The 19,260-nt window shown below is 42.5% G+C and overlaps 1 protein-coding gene across 2 annotated transcripts in view; it reads left to right on the top strand.

The window, feature by feature from the left end:
* SESN3 (sestrin 3) overlaps positions 1 to 19,260 on the top strand; it is a 44,576-nt gene that overhangs the window by 17,153 nt on the left and 8,163 nt on the right. The window contains exons 2-9 of one of the 2 annotated variants that reach the window (XM_075417637.1): positions 6,500 to 6,565; positions 9,674 to 9,871; positions 10,622 to 10,804; positions 11,184 to 11,420; positions 12,377 to 12,524; positions 14,699 to 14,814; positions 17,984 to 18,174; positions 18,589 to 18,733. In XM_075417637.1, the coding sequence (XP_075273752.1) occupies positions 6,500 to 6,565; positions 9,674 to 9,871; positions 10,622 to 10,804; positions 11,184 to 11,420; positions 12,377 to 12,524; positions 14,699 to 14,814; positions 17,984 to 18,174; positions 18,589 to 18,733 (1,284 nt within the window). Of the gene's footprint in view, positions 1 to 6,499; positions 6,566 to 9,673; positions 9,872 to 10,621; positions 10,805 to 11,183; positions 11,421 to 12,355; positions 12,525 to 14,698; positions 14,815 to 17,983; positions 18,175 to 18,588; positions 18,734 to 19,260 lie in introns of both variants that reach the window. The other variant, XM_075417626.1, reaches the window with a different exon arrangement.

The raw sequence follows: 19,260 nt of genomic DNA, 5'->3' as shown, positions 1-19,260 counted from the left end.
GAATCGCGGTTGGACTTCTGCTGCTTGGACATCGATCTTGGGTTGGGTAGAAATTGCTGCCCTTTGGTTTCTAATTAGTGTGGATTGTGTTCTTAATAGCTAGTGGAGGGATGGGAACTTGGGATAGGCTTCCTTTTATTGTGTGAAATCCAAAAGGGCTGTAACCTGTTACCAAAGCAAAAGCTCCCGATCAATTGTACTGCACTGGCTCTCTTCCCAGCTCCTTGCACCACTTCATCAGCTGTTAGGCACAAAGATGCCAATTTCTTACTGTTGAAAGTGACTGGTTTAAGCATTTTGAAATGCTGTTCCAGAAAAGAGATTTCCTACTGTTTGACTTCCTCTGCTAGTTTTCATCTTTATCGCTTAGCTTGCATTTTTGGAGTTGTACAGTCTGTTAAGAGGAAGAAACCATTGCAAAATAACTTGAAATACCCGTAACAAATGACTGTAGGCTAGGACTTTTACTTTGTGAACTCTTAACGTTTTGACATTGTTTGTTCTGAACAGCTCTTTTATTGCCTCTGGAGATACGTCCTAGGTTTAATTATAGGAATGGGTCAGTCATAAAGAGGAGTTCTGCACTGTCAGCAAATAAAGTGTTGTGCATCATTGAAAGTACTCCTGACGTTTTCTCTTTTGTCGTTTGGCTTGTCTTTCTGTATGGAAGTTGTTTTGAAAAACAGGACACCAAAGTTTATCCTTCTAATGTATATCCTAATTTTTGAAGTTGCAACACAAACTTAATCTGAGATGAATTGCAGATATATTCTGAAGCTATAAAGCTCCCAATTTTATTAGATTAGATACCATAAACAGATTTCTTCTTTAAAAAATGATACATTGATAAATGTTTGACAATAAATTTCAAATTCTCACAGCTTTGATTAATATACTTTCTTGTTCTTGTCAATCAGAACCTCCCAGAAGTACTGACATGTGAAGGCAAGTAAACTGTGTCTATTTGGTTTTCCTTTTAGTCAGCAAGACTGTGTACTTTAAATATTAAATTAAGCCTCTCTAAATTTATGAAAAGTATTGAAGTTTCCACATAAAATAAATTGGATGTGTCCTAAGCTTCTGCCGTGTTTCTAAACTGGTCTTTCTCTGACGAAGTTAGGTGAATAAATGAAAATGCAGTTTGGCATACATAGAAATAAACAAAATCCCTCTCGCATCCTAAGGAAGGGTTTGAGTAATAGTATAAGGTAAGATACAATCAGTGTTCAGATATTTTTCTTTTTGCATGCTTTCTTCTGTCTTCAGCGAGGGTGGTGTGAGCGGGCGGTCCAGTATAATTGTAAAATTGTGTTAGGCATTAATGAAGCTCAGCGCGTTTGGCTGTGGAGGTGGACCCTGCTCCGGGATCCAAGAACCGAGAGTGGGAATGTGTTCAGTAAGCAGTAGCGGGGTAGGAGAAGTCAGTTTGTAAGGTCGGGTTTTAACCAGCAGCAGCAAGTAATACTGCCTGTGCCATGTGAACTAAAATACAAGGCATTTGTGCGTGCCAGACTGAAACCAAACGTGGGCTCCATAGCGTCAGGTCCCTGAGATTGAACTGGTGTATTTTAAAGAACTGTAAGATAAATCTGAGACTGGGACAAAATTGATCCCTTTGGGGAAATTCAGCCCCAGACAGGGAGTCCTGAACCCAGTTGTCTACTCCCACCCTCAGTGTCCAAACACCCAGTGCAGCCAGCAAAGCCTGGTAGGTAACCTGGCTCACCAGTCCCTAGGTTTGAGAGTATCCCAAACCGTACTCCGGGGTGCTGTGACCAGTGCCACAGTGCCCAACACCTGCATGAAGTACCATTTAGTACACTTAACGGTATCCAGGGCAGCCATAGGCACTGGCGATACCATACATACCTATGGGAAGCCCAATCCCTTCTGGGGCGCTGGTTGGATGCCCAGCAGGAGACTCCAGGGAGCCTTGAATGGTGCTCAGCTCCTGCTTTTAGGGACACTGCACCTTGCTCTTGCTTTCTGCTGGAGAAGAAGTTGAGGCACCTCGTAGAAATGGAGACGTCTCTATGGAGGTGTCCCAATGATGGACTTGACTCCAGATTATTGCTGCAGATGATAATGTGCGTTATAAAGAGCTAGACCACTGAATTTAATAACAGAGATCCTTAGAAATGCTAGGTGGTAGCAAAATTACTTGTAGATTATAATACAAGAAAAGGATATAAGAAAAGGTGTAATCAAGAAGAAATACATACATATCACCTTCCCCCCCAAAAAAAATTCCTACTTGTTTAGGAAAAAGAGTTTGTTCCTCAGGAGGAGCTACTTTTAGGATGCCCTTAGGATTTATATTTGATCTAGTGCTGTTTATTACCCTGATGTCTTTAGAGTGGAGGCAGTTTTTGTCGGAGGGGAGGCCCTGAGCCCCTCCATGGGTGTTTCCCAGCCACGTGCACTGCTCTTGGAGTTCACAGGGACACGACTGGCCGTGTTGCCGTGGCTCGCAAGATTCCCTCTGGAGCTGTGAAATGTTTCTTCCCAGTGATTTTTCTGTTGTTTTTTCCAGTTGCAGCTTTCAGGATGGGTTAGCTTTTATGCAGCAAGTGTGTGAGAAGCCCCCGTACGCCCGCGTCGGTGGGACCACTTGCTTCTCGCCTGTGCTTGCTGCGTTCTGGGTGTTGAGAAGCACTTCCCAACCCAGCTGTGCGATAGCCGCTCCGTTCGCAAGTAAAACAGCCTCCTTTTGCAGTTTGCTAAAAATAGCTGTTTCTTTACAGCCTGAAGACGCGGTGACTCATGTGATAGCGAAGAGGAAGAAGGGTTATTTCTTTTGCTTTAGGCTTTGGGAGAAAAGCTGCCGTGCTACCTCAGCACCGGCCAGGGTCATGCTCGCTCCCGCTTGGGCTTCACGGCCGCGTCGTCGGCCGAGTGGCTCTGGCGTCCCTTCCCGTGCCACGGCAGCCCGGCAGCGATTGGAGATGCAGGTGCCATGTCGCAGTGCCCATCGCCTCTTCGCTCTGGAGGGACGGTGCGCCGGCACTGCCGCAGCTAAATATGAACCTGGAGATGGCAAATCGTGGCTTTTGGCTCGGGGGGGCTTTGAGCAGAGCTCGCCCAGGGATGAAGGTGTTTCTTACAAGTTGTAGGTGTGCAAATGGGAAATGTTTCCACTTCATCGCTGTTAAAATTCCTGAAGTTTAGCTCCCAACACCGTTCCAAGTGCAGCTTAAGGAGACAAAGCAAGTCCCATCAAAGCTTGCTCAGGCCTGTTGTTTCACAAATCCCTGCAGCAGCTCTCCCGTGGTCTGCAGAGGTCTCGTTCTGCTGGCTGACGCCGCAGCGTGCTACTGCAAAACCTGCTTGTATGCTCTGGCTTGTGGTAGCCCCTCTCCCAGTAACGTGCCCAGGCTCAGTTTTCTTTGCTAACCTTTGAAGATCTGTGTCATCTTTCACCTTCTGAAGAAGCACCCCCAAAAAAGGCTCTCGTTTTAGCGTGAAGTGGAATTGGTTGCAGACCTTTTAAGATAACTTACTCATACTCCAGCAATGCATTTCTGGAGGAACGTGAAGCAAAAAAATGGCTGGTATACGTGCATGTGGCGTTCTGGTTGCTGAGCAACCTATTTCTTTCTTGAGCCACCTAACATAAGAATCCAATTTCAAATAAGATGTCAGGGACCCCACTGACTCAGCGATAGCTGGTGTAACCTGAGAAGACTCGTTGGGCAGGAAGGCGAACCTGCTTTCTTGGGAAGCAAGAAACTTTGCAAGAACTTTCACTCTAAAGGACCACGTGTCTGCAATGTTGCTTTGTAACTCCCATACATAGTTTTTCATGTTTGTGTTCTTGGGTAGACCTTAAATCACTGCTCTAGATAAAGCGTGCCCAGAAGCAGTGGTTCTTACCTGCAGTTTGACAAAGCCAACGCTATCTTTCTTAATGCTTGTTAACTTCCCAGGTTTTTATTAATAGCATCCTGAGAACTTGTGCAACCAGATGATGTTTGCTCCTTTTCTTCTGACAAGCTTGTTTTAACCAGTTTTAATTAAACAAAAGCTTTGGCATGAAGGCAAGGTAATATTCTGTGGTGATGGAAGGGAAGAATATACATTTCTAATACAGAAAAAACCAGCTTCCTGAAAGCGTGTCGTGATTAGCCTCAACAACTTGAATTACCATGGTTGGGGGTTCGATTTTTTGTTCTTGCTTTGGTTGTTTGTCTGTTTTTTCCAGGCTTGTGTTTTTTGGAACTACCACCACCCAAAAGGAGCTGAGTTTTGTCCTTTTAGTCGTATGTTTAACACACCTTATTTTTCATGTCTGGGTATTTTCTTGGCTTTCTGTCATCATTCACAGGAATTAATTGGAGATACTTGCCTACGTTCATCCACCCAAGTACCATTTCCTCCTCAGCAGTAGCTTATCTGCAGGGTCAAATGAGTAATAGCAGTCACACTGAACGGGAAAACATGGGAACAGAGCCCAGATCGCACTAGAAGCAGCATATGCATTTTTTTGCCCTGTTGTGGCCTTGAGGACCAGCTCTGCAGAGCCTGAAGAAGCAGCTTTTAGGTCAGAGAAGGAAGATGGAGAAGGCAGTGGTTCAACTCTGGTTTAGACCTGTGCTCCAGCAAGAGCTGACAGTTTGCAGCTATCCGAGTTGTCTTGCTTACACAAGCTGCTTCCTCCAGATTATTCAGTATGAAATCTGGGTTTTGAAGTCTAATATCTAGATAACTTTCATAAAACAAGTAAAATGCAACCTTAACAGTAATTTTGGCATGCACTTCTTTTTTGAATGTTGGCAGAGATGACTGGATGTTAGCAAGACTGTGTATTTAAAACTAGAAGACGTCTTCCTATGCCTTGTGTAGCTGTGCGAGAAGGGGTTGCACATGCAGATACCGGGTCTCTCTACACCCTTTCTTCTTACTTTAGACTGAGTACATTTGATTCATAAGAAGTGTTTTACAGGATTTGGGGGCTGTGACAGCAGGCAGTCATTGCAGTAAGTTGTCTCCTGGCTGCTGGGCTTCACACAGTAGATCCAGCTTATTTCTGCAACTTTTAGCAGCTAATTATTGCAAAGTCACCAGTTTAATTGTCCTGCAAGAGTTTGCTTTGGAACATCTTTCTTGAATAATCACTGCTGTTTTTTGCATGTTTTCTCATAATCTAATTTACAAAGGACAGGATGTTTTCAAGGAGCAGGACAATAGTTACGCAGCTCCAGTGGCTTCATTTTCCTGTGTGGAAATCGGTGGCACGCTGCTTCTGGGACCGGCACTGCTGGTTGTCCACATGGCGGTTAGGCTTAAGCCCCTGGTAGAGGTATTTAAGGGTCATTTGTTATGGAAAACCTCGGACTTTTATGTGAGGGGCACAAAATATTTGGTTTGCAAATCCAAAACGGCTGTTGATGGATAACTTATTAAGAGTTACCAACACTGCAGTGCAGTTAAGGGCTTGAGAAAGTGTGCAGTCGTAGTTTCTAGATAGGTGGAATATAGCCATAAAGAGGAAAAGAAGAAAAGACAAGAAACGATGGCTTTAAATGACTGCAAGGGAAATTCGGGATAGACATTAGGACAACTTTCTAGAAATCTGAGGAGTTAGTCACTGAAATAAATGACCTACAGGGGAGTCTTTAAGAGGAGGTTGGACCAACATTGATCAGGAATGACATGGGCAGTGCTGGTCCTGCCCCCGGTGAACCAGAGGAGCAGGCAGAATCCCCAGGTCCCTTCACCCCTCGGCTGCCAGTGGCCACTCTGTGAAAGCCTCCACAGTGTATCTTGGTTCAATTTCTTATCCCTAATAAATCAAAGAAGTCCTCTGGCTCTTGTTACGCTATTGGCCTGTTCTGTACTAAATACATCATCCTCAAAGGGTGTTTCATGACTTCCTAGCTGGGGTTTGCACACCAGGGCTTGTACTACGTGTGGCGTCCTCCTCTGGGCTCGGCAGCTGAGCAAGGAGGCCATTTCATTGGGTTTCTAGAACAAGTCTTTAACTGGGTTTTGCAGGTTTGCATGGACTGTAGTTTTCATGCCAGTATTTGGCATGCAAAGTGGTTACACTGCCCTCAACACTGAGGATCTCATGAGATGCTGATATTGAAGAAAGCAGTGTCTTGCTTATGATTTCCCAAGTGTAGCTTTTTTCCCTTTCACTTTCAAAACTTGCATTCAATCCAGTGAATGGCTAATTTTAGCATCGTGCCAAATGTTTTATTGCTGTTGTCTATGTGTCTCCGAGCTAGTCTGTAAACCGATCAGAATTAGATTTTGGGTTTTTTCCATCTTATCCCTTGCCACATCGGTGCCGTTCATTCGCGCCGAGTACAAGGGATGCAAAGCTGCTGCAACCAACGTGGTGTGATGGCTTCATCTCCTCAGTGGGCTGTAAAACACCCAGGGGGCCTGGGGAAGAAAGCCGAATCCAGGCCTTGAAGATCCGTCTGGTCTTGCGAGATAAAGCGAGTTAATACGTTATTCCTGACGCTGACCGAATTATGTGACTGTTTTGCAGGAAAAACGAGTACAAGTCTCCCCGCCATTGACAAGAGGACCAAGTGCCTTTATACCAGAGAACGAAGTAAGTTTGTGGTCAGCTGCGCTGAGTGGGCGGTAGCTCTAAAAATGGAAATACTGAAGGACGGTTTCACCGCTTGCCCAGCGGCACCCAGACGAACCTCTCTGCGAGAAGAAGCGATGGTTTCTCCGGAGCAGGCTCCAGTGGGTCAGAACCACCCTGCCCTTTCACACAAGGGGTGCCATTTGACATGTTCTCAGTTGCCAGCTCTCGTGGAGACAGCCATGAGTGCTGGCTCTGCTCTTCTCCTGGGGGATGATCACTTACTACTCTTAATGCTTTTAAGATTTTTTTAAAATTACTACACTTGCTCCCTAAGGGGAGGCCTACGCAGCGTTGGAGCAGTAGGATTAAATAGCTCTCAGGGCAACATCTGACCTTCAGTTTGAGAGAACCTGAAAACATGACTTAGCTCCTCAGGTGGTAACTGTGGGTCTTGAGAGAATTTATGGTTGAAAGGTATGGTTTGACTTCAGACTCAAGATTTCTGCCCATGATTTAATGTTCAGCTTAAGCCTTGATTTGTAGCTTGCTGCAGTAAGTGGAAACTTTGCTATGGTGGTGTTCTTCTGTGATCTCGGTCTTCACAGGGTATTATTTATTGATCAATTAATTATTTGGGGTGGCCGACTATAAAACCAGGACCTTTGTTTTGTTTTGTTGTAAGTAGTTACGAGAGGCACGTAATTCACATGCTAGAAGGGCCAAAAAGACATTTTGAAATATGAGAAAGCTGCTGTTCTCTGAATCTCTGTCCACTTATACACCATCAAGATTTGAATCTAAAAACTGAGAAAGCGTAAAGGCTGGCAACAGGAAAACATAATGAAGCAAAAAGGTAGAGAGTTCAAAAAGAGTCTTTTAGACTTGGGAAGAGGGGATCAGAATGAGTTTCAGCCAGCCGAGTTTGTGAAGGGGACTTCCCTTTCGTATGAAATATGACATAAAATTGAGATGCCAAACTACATAATGATGTAATTGTTCTCCTAAAGACAATAGTTCTATAAAAAGGAGAAAAATAAATGTAGTTTGAATTATGACATATTTTGAGAGAATTGTTAATAGATTTATTTCGCAGCTGATACACTTGGTAGAGGCACTAGCCAAGGGTGCAGGAGGAATCACTGAGTAGCTCTCAGAAAAGAGTAACCCCAGCAGTTTACCCAGCAGAAGAAGGGAACCTCCACCTGTATGGATAAAACAGCTATTCAGTATCATGAACAAATGTTAAATATTGGTTGTTAAGCAAATGTCTACCTTTTTCCCCCATTCCTTGGCGTGAAATAATACAGTGGATAGGAAGGATGTAGCTAGAGATTAGCAACATGTTGAATGTCTCACAAATCTTGATAACAACAGTGCTCGTGTCAAAGCCTGCTTTATTGTCATAAGGGGAGGAATATGGACAGAGCAATAACAACTTAATTGTAAAGGTTCCTGTTAAAGTGCTGTAAGGCTTTACAAGCAGAATAAAAAAACATGTTTGTGAATCCATGGATGGTAATAAACCAGGAGGAAGTACATATGCAGTATGAAAAGGACAGTAATATAGGTGGAGATAAATCTCAGAAGCAATAATGCTGCAATGTAGCTGTGCCTAACATAGCAACAGTGCAGTCCTACAGGATTATATTTCAGTTTTGTCAGCAGAATTTCTCCTCCATAACTTGTACTGTTACAGGAAAAACTCCTGACAAGCTGGAGAAGATTAGAAGCCTTACCAGAGACACGAAAATATGATTCCCCAAGAAACTACTGAGACAAAGATCTCTTAAATACCTGGGAGATAGACTGAAGAAGAAGGGGGACTCCTTGGAGTCGAGCGAGGGATATACCGTAATGAGTGAGATAAAACGAGCTCGAATGTGTGAATAAACTTCCGATGGTAAAAACGTTCTTACAGAAAACAGAGGTGGCATCATTCTGGGTACAAAACACGGAAAAGCTGTCATAGTGTGGAGCTACACACGTAAAAATGATGGAGCTGCCTAACTGCATAGCTGCTGCTTCTGTTTCTTTCTGGGCCCACAAATTAAAATGGGGAAGTACAGTGGTGAGAAGTGAAAATGTAGTACGTTGTGCGTGTTTCTTTGTGTGTAACTTCTGTAGAAGATTTGATGGAAAAATACTTCAGACGTGGTCCATTTGTCAGCCCATCATAAGCAAGGAAAAGGTATTTTAAATAGCCTATTTCAGCAAAAGCATTGTGCCGTCTTGGTTTTAGGCACTTTCTGTCTTCAGGTACAGTAAACCAGGTAAATGTTTTCTCATTTCAGGGTGTTTGCAATAGTAAGCTGGCTGGTTTAATACTGTGCAGTTTCAGAATAAATACTGGGGATTCTAGTCTTGCATTTGTAACGTCAGCGGTAAACATGTTGAGAATGGCTGTTCTTGGTGATAAACACTGAGTAATAGCACTAATAGTGTGTCAGGGCTTGCAAAGCAAGAGCTACTTAATCTTTTGCTATTTCATTTAATCTTGTGCCCAAGATTTGGATTGGTTGGAATAATTAAAGAACAGCTTTTGTTTAAAGAAAGCATTAAATTCGTATTCTAAATAATACTTGAGTGTTATGGACAAATTAGCATTTGATCTTCTCTTCAATTATACAAGCACAGAAGGGGTAGATTGCTAGGCTGTTTCTATAATTTGGTTACATAACCCAGTTCCTCTCCATTAATTTTGAAATTGGTTTTAGGGCTGAATGCTGGGGTGATGTGTGTCTATACAGACTGACTTCCATAAAGACTTTACTTTCCATTTAGCTCTTGCTTGCTTGCAGCTCTCTGTACAGATTTGACTTCAAGCATATGCGAGTTTAGGCATTTTGGAAAGATCTACAGAAAAATGTTTTTTGTTTTCATAGAAATATATTAAAATAACAGAGGTACAGTGTAAAGTGCTTTTGAGTTCTGAGTATTCAAGTAGCATCTGTATGTGTGTATTTGCACACGTGCAAGCATGTATGTTTTCAAATACACATCTGGATCTCCAGCATTGCCTTGAAGTTTGTACACAAGCAAACCTTTCACATCACAATGTGTTTCTCTCCAGGGCTAAAGCTGGAGAAAAGCTCTTTCTCTGTTAAGTTTGTTCATCTTATTTTTCAGGTTATGCAAGCAAATGGTTTGGATGAACGTACTAATCTTCTTGTGGAAGAATACTCTACATCTGGTCGCCTGGACAACATCACGCAGGTCATGAGTATCCATACTCAGTACCTGGAGTCTTTCCTCCGCAGCCAGTTCTACATGCTGCGCATGGATGGGCCCCTTCCTTTGCCCTATAGGCACTACATTGCTATAATGGTACGTACTACCAACAGGCTATATATTTTCTTCTGCGACCTTGACTGGTGTATTTAAAAAAAGAAGAAAAAAGGAAGACTTTAGAAAGGAGGGACTAGTGTGGTATTTTGACAGGGGGTGAATTTTTGCAGTTAATTTTCATCACAATAAAGCATGCCTAGACAGAAGGTTTTCAGTGAGAAGGGAGAATTGGCAATGGACATGTTTCCTTGTTTCCACAATGATACACTTTTCATATGCCCACAAGAGTGAAGTTTTACAGAGAGCAGTTAAAACTGTGTAACCTTATTTCTGGATATTTAACCCGTCAGTTAGATGGATGAGATGCAGTGGATTAAAGTCCCAATAAATTCCACGTGGACTCTAGGAAAATTTACTATGAGAATGCTGAGACATTGCAACAGGGGCCAAGAGATGTTCTGTGATCTCCAAGGATAGAGGTCTTGTCTGGATGAGGCTCTGAGCACCATGATCTAAGTCGGCCCTACTGTGAGACAGGGGTTGGACCAGATCTCTTCTAAGAGACCTCTTCCAACCTAAATTAGATTCTGGGGTTCAGACTAAAGTAATCCAGCATATTTTTATTGGAGAATCCTCCATACTGTATAGAAATGCAATGCAATATAAAACATGGCCCTTTGGAATGAAATTGTATTTTTGTTTTGCGTTGGTAATCTGTCTTCCAGCTGCAGCAAAATCAGATTACACGCTAGCGTGCTGCCCTTTTCCCTCTGTGTTTAATTATTCCAGGCTGCTGCCAGACATCAGTGTTCCTACCTAATAAATATGCACGTTGATGAGTTTTTGAAGACTGGTGGGATTGCAGAGTGGTTGAACGGTTTGGAATACATTCCCCAAAGACTGAAAAATCTGAACGAAATAAATAAACTCCTTGCGCATCGGCCCTGGCTAATCACAAAAGAGCACATTCAGGTACCTGTTCAGTCGTGCCCTGTAATAGCGGTAAATGTCCGGTAGTAAGAACTACACAAGTGTCTGGTTAGGCTTCGTTACCTCGAGTTAAAAAATTCAGGGAAGTACTAGAGCGTCGAATAAGCCAATAAATTCTTCTGTGTGAGAAAGCCAACAAGATTTACTTTTTAGGAATAGCGCTGGGTAAAACAACCCCAAAAGAAAAGAAGGAATATATCAGGTGTCTCCTGTTTTATCCAGTGAGAGTTTGTGTGCAAGAGGAATGTGGTATTATTGGAAGAAAGGAATTGATCCCTTTTTTAGAATACAGAGAGTTTTATAGAAAAGCTGGGGGCCAAGAGAAATTTCATGTTTACACTTTTTTTTGTTCTCATTTCAGAAACTTGTCAAGACTGGGGAAAATAATTGGTCTCTTCCTGAACTGGTGCATGCTGTTGTCCTGTTGGCACATTACCATGCCTTGGCAAGTTTTGTGTTTGGTAGTGGCATTAATCCAGAGAGAGATCCGGATACATCTAATGGAGTCAGACTTATAGCAGTCAACAACTTCTGTGTCTGTGATCTTGCCAACGACAACAACATAGAAAATGCCTCCCTCACAAGTAGCAACTTTGGGGTTAGTGTTGCAAGAAGATTCTTTTGCTTGCCTCTGTTTTGCATTAGAAAACTTTCTTCCATTCTTTCCTGTTTAAATTTCAGGGTGGTTTGAAACTTTTTGTCTACTTTACTGGAATGCTTCAGTCTGGTAACTCTTACGTTAGCTCTAGCAGTTTTCAGTGTAGTCGGTTGAAAACCGTATTGTACCGGTGGGTGGGAGTCAGAGCAATGTGATTTTGATGGTTAATCTCACAACCCACTGGGCAAGACTAAAACTTTTCTTTCAGCTGAAATTTAAAGTTTCTGCAGATAGTGTGTTGCTGTCTGGAGCACTGTGTCATCCATGTTCATGGAATGAAAAAAGAAATAGGAGAAAAACTCAGTGGTCATAATAATAATAGTTTTGACTTCAAGGTCTACAATCACCAAACAGGTCAATTCTGGAACACTTCCATGTAGGTAGGAGGAAATGTCTGAAATTCTTCAGGCTGATGTTCCAATCTTGAATCAACCAACAGAGAACTTTGATTGCTAGTTAATTAACTTAAAGAAGGATTTTTTTCCTGAAAGTGGCTCTGTAATGCTTTGTCCTTGAATTAATGCCAGTTGCTGGATGGCCTCATCGCCTTTGATGGAAGACCAAGGTTGTGAGCAGTGTCACTATTTTTAAAAAATTAGCAGTACAGTGTGAGCCTGTGATCAGTCAGTTCATGGTTTCCATATTCAAACAGCACCTCTTCCGCTGCTCTTCCTGCTGCAGCAGATGACTGCGATGGGTCGGAGTGACGCTCCCCAGCTCCCCTCTTCTCACTCTGCGAAAGCTGCTTGTCTGCGCTGTGTGTGACAAAACGCATTGCATCCTCATGTTTGCTGCTGCTATCTGTTTTTGAGAACGTTTGTTGTCAAGCATGAAAGCTGAAGATGACACATGTTGTCTATCTTCTAATTTTGCAGAATGACATGGTGTTTTTGCAGATTGCAGATTCTTTAAGTGAGCTGGAGGCCTTAATGGAAAGGATGAAGAGGCTACAAGAAGATAAAGAGGACGAAGAAGCCTCTCAGGAAGAAATGGCAACTCGCTTTGAAAAGGAGAAGAAGGAGAGTCTGCTAGTAATTAGTGGAGGTATTTGTGTTTTCCCAGTTCCGTTTTGTTTGTGCTTTGTAAGAGCTAAACACTGGAGGCCAGTTCAATGACTACAACTTTTTCTGTCCATTTCTTCATTCTGGCTCCTGGTCTGGTAGGAGTGTTTAAGGGTGGTCCTTTCACTTGCTTAAGATTTCTGGAGTGGCAAGTAACACCATCCTTTTTGCTACCTGAAATTTAGCTTTCATATATTTAAAAAAAAAAAGCCTGTAGTCTTCTTTAAAACATTGGGTGTACATTTCTCTTTCTTTATATGCTTTGTATCTTCAAATCAATTCATTCGTGTAGACAGATATTCAGTGTATTTCACAGGTTTAGGTTCTACAATGCTTAGAACTTCAGTGACGCTCATAAGTAGCCTTCAGATACGCATTTAGTTCAGGACATAGATTGGGATGAGACTCAGCTATTTACCATTTGAATTACTTCCCACCTGGAAAGGACATCTCTAACTTTTATTTTTTGAGTGATCATACTGCTGTGCTGTTCCACTGCCTGTGTTGTGACAGAGATTTCTTAGCATTTGTTTTATTCTTAAATAGTGTTCGAAATTCTGAGCTGAAACCTTCTTTTCCAGTATTTTTCTTACATTCTGAAGTTCTTGATCTCTAACAAACCATAGAATGAAAGCTGTTCGCTATAGACAGCAGGAGGTTTTTTTCCAAAGGAAGTGTTTGAAGAAATAATACTATGAAGATAATCAGAACCTGCAACCATATCCTCATAGTAGAGCCTACCTGAATGTGGTAGCTGCTGTCTTTTTAAGAAGTGACCCATAAAATGCTTCACATTTTACTGACACTGTTCTTTGTGAATTTAGATCTTGGTCTGAAAATGTCTGAGTTTTTGTGCACTGAGCACCAAAGGGTGGAAGAACTTATTGTGGATCAGTAGAGAGATTGTTTTGTGGCTCTCTAGGAACATGAGAAATCTCTGAAGGAAGATACATCCAGCAGTGTCATGGCTGGATTTTAAGAAATGGACCTTGTCCATTCTCCTTCTGTTTTTCTTTGGTCAGGCAGTATCAACAGCACAGATAAACAGACACCCATTGCCGTTTCGTTATCAGATTGGGACTTCCATGAGTCTCTGCAACTTCAGGTGTGTAAGGAAGAGGTGTTCTTTGGGACAGAAGCGTCCCATTATTTTGCTGATAATTTTGTTGACTTTCCTCCCTCTCTGCCTTCTGCTGGTTTGAGCTGAGGAGTACGTGTTGGGCCTTTACCCTTTCGTGAAATTCAGTCCCTGTCAGGGGAGAGGCGCGTATGTGCGCAGGTTTTTTATTCTTTGCTGAGGATTTGCTGTAGCAGCTGCTGTGAGAGCTTCTTCCTACGCAGTTGTGTTTTGATTGTTTAATGAGGCAAAGAGGAGATAAAGCACTGCTGCAATTCTTAGATTAACTGACTTTTCAAGGTGCTAACAGTGGACATATGGCAACTGTTCTGTCAATGCATGTGGAAGCAAGCCAGGATTTTAACACCAGGGTCAAATGCAGTCAGCTATGCAGTAGTCAACTTCTGCAGAGGGAGTTACACAATCGAGCCACCTGTTTATTCGGGAGGGAAGGATTGATTCGTGATAGAGAACCTGTGCTTGCTTAGTGACTTGTTTTGAAGCTCTTTGAAGATGCTTAGTTACTAGAGCTTCTGGCAGAATTTCAGCCTGATGTACTGTAGAGCTCTCTGCTTTCGTATAATCTTCAACTGAAGTGTTGTATTGCTTTCTGGTTGCTCATACTCTGGGTTATAGAACAGAGCTGGTGTAATTCCTGACCCCATACCTGCTCAGCATAGCAATCCTATTGTCAAGGGTACATGTGTCTAGTTTTTATCCTAGCACAATGACTTTCCTAATAGGATTCATCTTCCTGATTTAAGATACATAGCCTCCCTCAGAAGTCAACACAGAGAAAAGCACACCTCCAGACAGAAATGTAGCCCATCTTTTCCCATTTTGTAGATGTTTGGTATAGGCTGACATTTAGTTGACTCAGTGAAAGGGGTGGGATTGAAATGTTTCATTCCTTTGTACTGCTCTCTTCCTTTGCACAACTTTTAAAATTGTTCTCTAGTCCTGTAGTAGAGTGGTAGTTGGAAGTCAGCGCTGACTCATGTGCTTGCCTAAAACCAAGCCTTTTGCTGTTTTATTCACAGCATTTGATGATGAAATAGTTTCTACAGATGTCTCACGCTATGTTGAAGATCCTGGGTTTGGGTACAAAGACTTTGCAAGGCGAGGAGAAGACCATCTGCCAACATTCAGAGCTCAGGTACCGTCTCTTTAAAGTACATTCATTCAAAGAACGTTTATGTATCTCATTACAGGGCAGATAGTGTAAAGTGGTTGTAGTGGGGCATGTTTGTTGCATGCTCCTTTCCTTGTCCTGAGCCATTAAATAACTCACAAGCTTCCATAAATCTGCCTGGGATGAGTCTTTTACTATTTGTAAGTCTCAGACAAGGGAATATTGAGCTTTTCAGTCTTCTTACTCCAATTATTACCAGAATTAATCTTTGAAAACTGTAAAGCATATCACTAAATCTGGAATAAAAGTGGAAGGTAGAAAAGAAAGAATTTCTTTTCCGTCCCTCTAGATGTTGTAGAAAAAATCCACTCTTTATTCCTGTCATTTTGTCAAGTATTCTCTGTACAGTGGTTATCCATACAGAGATGTATATATGTCTATGAGAGCGATTTGGTGAGTATCATTCTCATATATGCACCAAATCACTGGACTTTGAATGTCAGAAAAGAAAAGGAGTTCTTAAATACGATTATTAACAGTTTTGGCTATATTTGAATATATTTTTAAATGCCATTGAAAGATCAGCAAGTACATTTTACCTGTACATTGTCTTACCCGTTGGCATCTTTTTCCATGACCAGACTCATGAACTTGTTCATAACATATATAACAGGAGGGGCATTCTAGGTGGTTCTGTTCCAGCTTATAGAGTAGGTTAATCAGCAGTCTAGTAATAAATCGTAAGCAAGAGAAGAAATTTTAAACCAAATCAGAGAACTTCAATTTAAGAAACAGTGGGTGCGGGAAGACTCCAGGTCAGAAGATGTATCTAAGTCTGTAAAACAAAGAACCCATGATCCCTCTCAGGAAATGTATTTAGCTATGTAGCAGTCTCTGCTGATCTGGATAATTTACTCTGCGGTCTTTATATGAGCCTAAAGTAGGTAGATACTGCCAAAAAGAATGAGGCAGAGTCAGTGCGTGTAAATCAAACATTCTGCTTAACTACTTTAGGAGCAGCAGGCTCCCATGGTAAAAAAGCTCTGTGGAAGTTGAAATTGGAACTAAAACATATCTGCTCTTAAATAAACAGGTCAGCTTCTCGCCTATGTTCAGAGGAGTCACCTTGATAATTTAATTTTATTAGCATGTTCTACTCTTAAGCAGTTAGATGTATATACCCACAGCCTCCCAAATGCTCTACTATTAATGCTATTTAAGTTGCAGTAGCATCCCAAAACCCTGCAATAAATCTAATCCTTATTCTGATGAAACAAGACTGCCTTTATCTCTGTGGGTTTAAATTTATAATAGCAAAAGCTATTCCATACACGGCAGAATGTCTTTAAATTTTTTTTTCCCTATTTCACTGTTAGTATGGATTCACTGCTGTTAGTAAACAGCACTTTCCCCCTCCTGAGGCTTCTGGTTTTCAGAGGCTTTTGTGATGCCCCAAATGTCCTGGACACCTTTACAGGGCTGGTAGCTGCGGCATATTTCTCACGAGCCTTGCAGTCTTTTGAACTGGCAGCTGGAGTCCAAACGTGGTGTTGTAGCATGTTTCAGATGTCACTGAATGCCTCCGTTAGGCCGCCGAATATTGTCCTGCATACTCTTCCCTGCTGCCCTACTCAGGGGGCCAGTCCAGGAGACGTGCTCCAAAGCGCCTGGGTGAGGACTCTTGCCCAGCAGCACCTTTTGAAAACAGCCAGACACAGGAAGGACATGGAGATGATGCCCTCCATTGGAAAGATGACAACAGTGATTGGATGACTGAATACTTGCCAAGGTTGTGGGCACACTAACATGTTCTGAATAACTGCGGCATGGAGAGTGGTTGTACACTGCTCTGAAGCAGGGTCGTTCTCCGCTGCTGATGCCGTGCCACCACTCTGCAGGGATCTCCCATTCCTGACAGGAGCAGGCAAGCTTTTATCCTTGCAATCCAGGTGCTTGTCTTAAGACCGAAGCAGCCTGGATTTTATTAGCTTGTTCAAGGATGGTTCAGCATGTTACCCAATGAGTTTACAGTGTACATCCTGGGTGGAAGTAAATACTCCATCTCTGCTCAGAGCTACGCATCAGAGCCTCCAAGACCAACAAGTGTTTAAACTTAGAGGCCCATCCCACATTAGAATGACACTGGTCAGAGTGGCAGAGCAGACAGCGGAAGGTTGCCTCAACACTTCAAGAAAAGCTTGGATTTTTTTCTTCTGTAAGCTAATGATACCCAGCTGGAGGCAGGGTGTTGCGATATGATATTCATTGCCAGGAAGCTGGTGAGACTGTCGATCTGCTCGAGGGTAGGAAGGCTCTGCAGAGGGATCTGGACAGACTGGATTGACAACCCTGTGCAACGCTACAGGCTTGGGGAAGAGTGGCTGGAAAGCTGCATGATGGAAAAGGACCTTGGGGTGCTGGTCGACAGCCAGCTGAACACGAGCCAGCAGTGTGCCCAGGTGGCCAAGAAGGCCAAGGGCATCCTGGCTTGGATCAGGAATGGTGTGGCCAGCAGGAGTAGGGAGGTGATCGTGCCCCTGTACTCGGCACTGGTGAGGCTGCACCTGGAGTACGGTGTTCAGTTTTGGCCCCTCACTACAAGAAGGACATTGAGGTGCTGGAGCATGTCCAGAGAAGGGCAATGAGGCTAGTGAGGGGTCTGGAGGACAGGTCTTATGAGGAGCGGCTGAGGGAGCTGGGGCTGTTTAGTCTGGAGAAGAGGAGGCTGAGGGGAGACCTTATTGCTCTCTACAGCTACCTGAAAGGAGGTTCCAGTGAGGTGGCTGTTGGTCTCTGCTCCCAAGTAACTAGTGATAGGACGAGAGGAAATCACCTCAAGCTGCATCAGGGGAGGTTCAGATTGAATATTAGGAGAAATTTCTTTACTGAGAGAGTGGTCAGGCATTGGAACAGGCTGCCCAGGGAGGTGGTGGAGTCCCCATCCCTGGAGGTGTTCCAAAAACGTAGCACTTCAGGACGTGGTTTAGTAGGCATGGTGGTGTTGGGTTGACGGTTGGACTTGATGATCTTAGAGGTCTTTCCCAACCTTAATGATCCTATGATTCAAGATGCAAATTTTTTGAAGAGAATGAAGTTACAACTAGCAGACAGCAAAAGCTATTGAACTATAGAGAGGATCAGATAGGAACTTCACTTCATTTGTACATTTATATGTTTTCTTCTCTTCCTGCAGGACTATACTTGGGAAAATCATGGCTTTTCCCTTGTAAACAGGCTTTATTCTGATATTGGACATCTCCTGGATGAGAAGTTTCGGATGGTATATAACCTCACGTATAACACTATGGCAACACATGAAGATGTTGATACAACTACGCTAAGAAGAGCTTTATTTAACTATGTCCACTGTATGTATGGAATCAGGTATGGATGAAAATACCCTGGCTTAGGAGTGCACTTTGAACTATGTAAACAGAATGAAAAATGAACCCCATGAAAAGCATGAGTTTAGACTCTGGGTGTTAAAGTGGAGATGGTACCTCAGTCTGAAAGTTAGAGTGGTTTTGCTGACATATCAGTATAACTTTTGCTTCGAGTGCAGAAAATTGTTATGAATCAGCATGGAAATTATTACAGAAATGTCTTCACTGAAGCCAGCCTGCATCCTTTGTTCAGAAAAAACATCCCAGTACTGAGCTTTTCAGATCCTCTGCTAGCGGGTGGTTTTTCTACCGTGTAGAATGAATGTTACAATTCCCAAATTTACAAACATAATGCTGCAAAAGACCATGCTTTTAAAAACTTATATCCGACAGAGTGATTGCCTGTGTTGTTTAGGTATGATGACTATGATTATGGAGAAGTTAATCAGTTACTTGAACGCAGCCTGAAGGTTTACATAAAGACAGTGACCTGCTACCCAGAGAGAACGACCAAGCGCATGTACGATAGTTACTGGCGTCAGTTCAAGCACTCGGAGAAGGTACGTATTTCAAAGCCAAACTGGCTTCACAGAGACACCCATGCTGTTTAAAAATGAAAATAGGGCAGCACCTAAAAATGGCAGTATCTGTCCAACGAGCTGTTTTTAACCAGAGAAAAACAAGTGACATAAATTGAGTGTTAGATATCAATTTTGAAAAAATACTTCATAGTATACTGGAAATACTGATTCTTTTTTAATTATTATTTTGAGTTACTTCTCCATAAATTTGAACTGACAACTGTAAAAGGATTAAAGTGGATAAACTTGGGAATGTAGAAGTGCTCAACTATGCCAATACTTGGGATTTGTGGATCAAAAAAGACCTTAACTCATATATATATAAAACCTTCATGGTGTTTTTCATCAATAAAAATGTCAACATGTCTTCAGACGTGCAAGTTAAATGCTTCCTGACAAGGGTTCAGTGCTTGTGTGCCTGCTAGCCTGTCTGGCATGTAGACTGTTCCTTATTCCGTGCTCCTTTATGGTGGTCACAGGTGGTAGTGAAGAAAGCAAAACATAAT

The sequence above is a fragment of the Opisthocomus hoazin genome, chromosome 1 (genome assembly GCF_030867145.1).
Source record: "Opisthocomus hoazin isolate bOpiHoa1 chromosome 1, bOpiHoa1.hap1, whole genome shotgun sequence".
Lineage (NCBI taxonomy): Eukaryota > Metazoa > Chordata > Aves > Opisthocomiformes > Opisthocomidae > Opisthocomus > Opisthocomus hoazin.
This window is presented reverse-complemented; position numbering and strand designations above follow the sequence as displayed.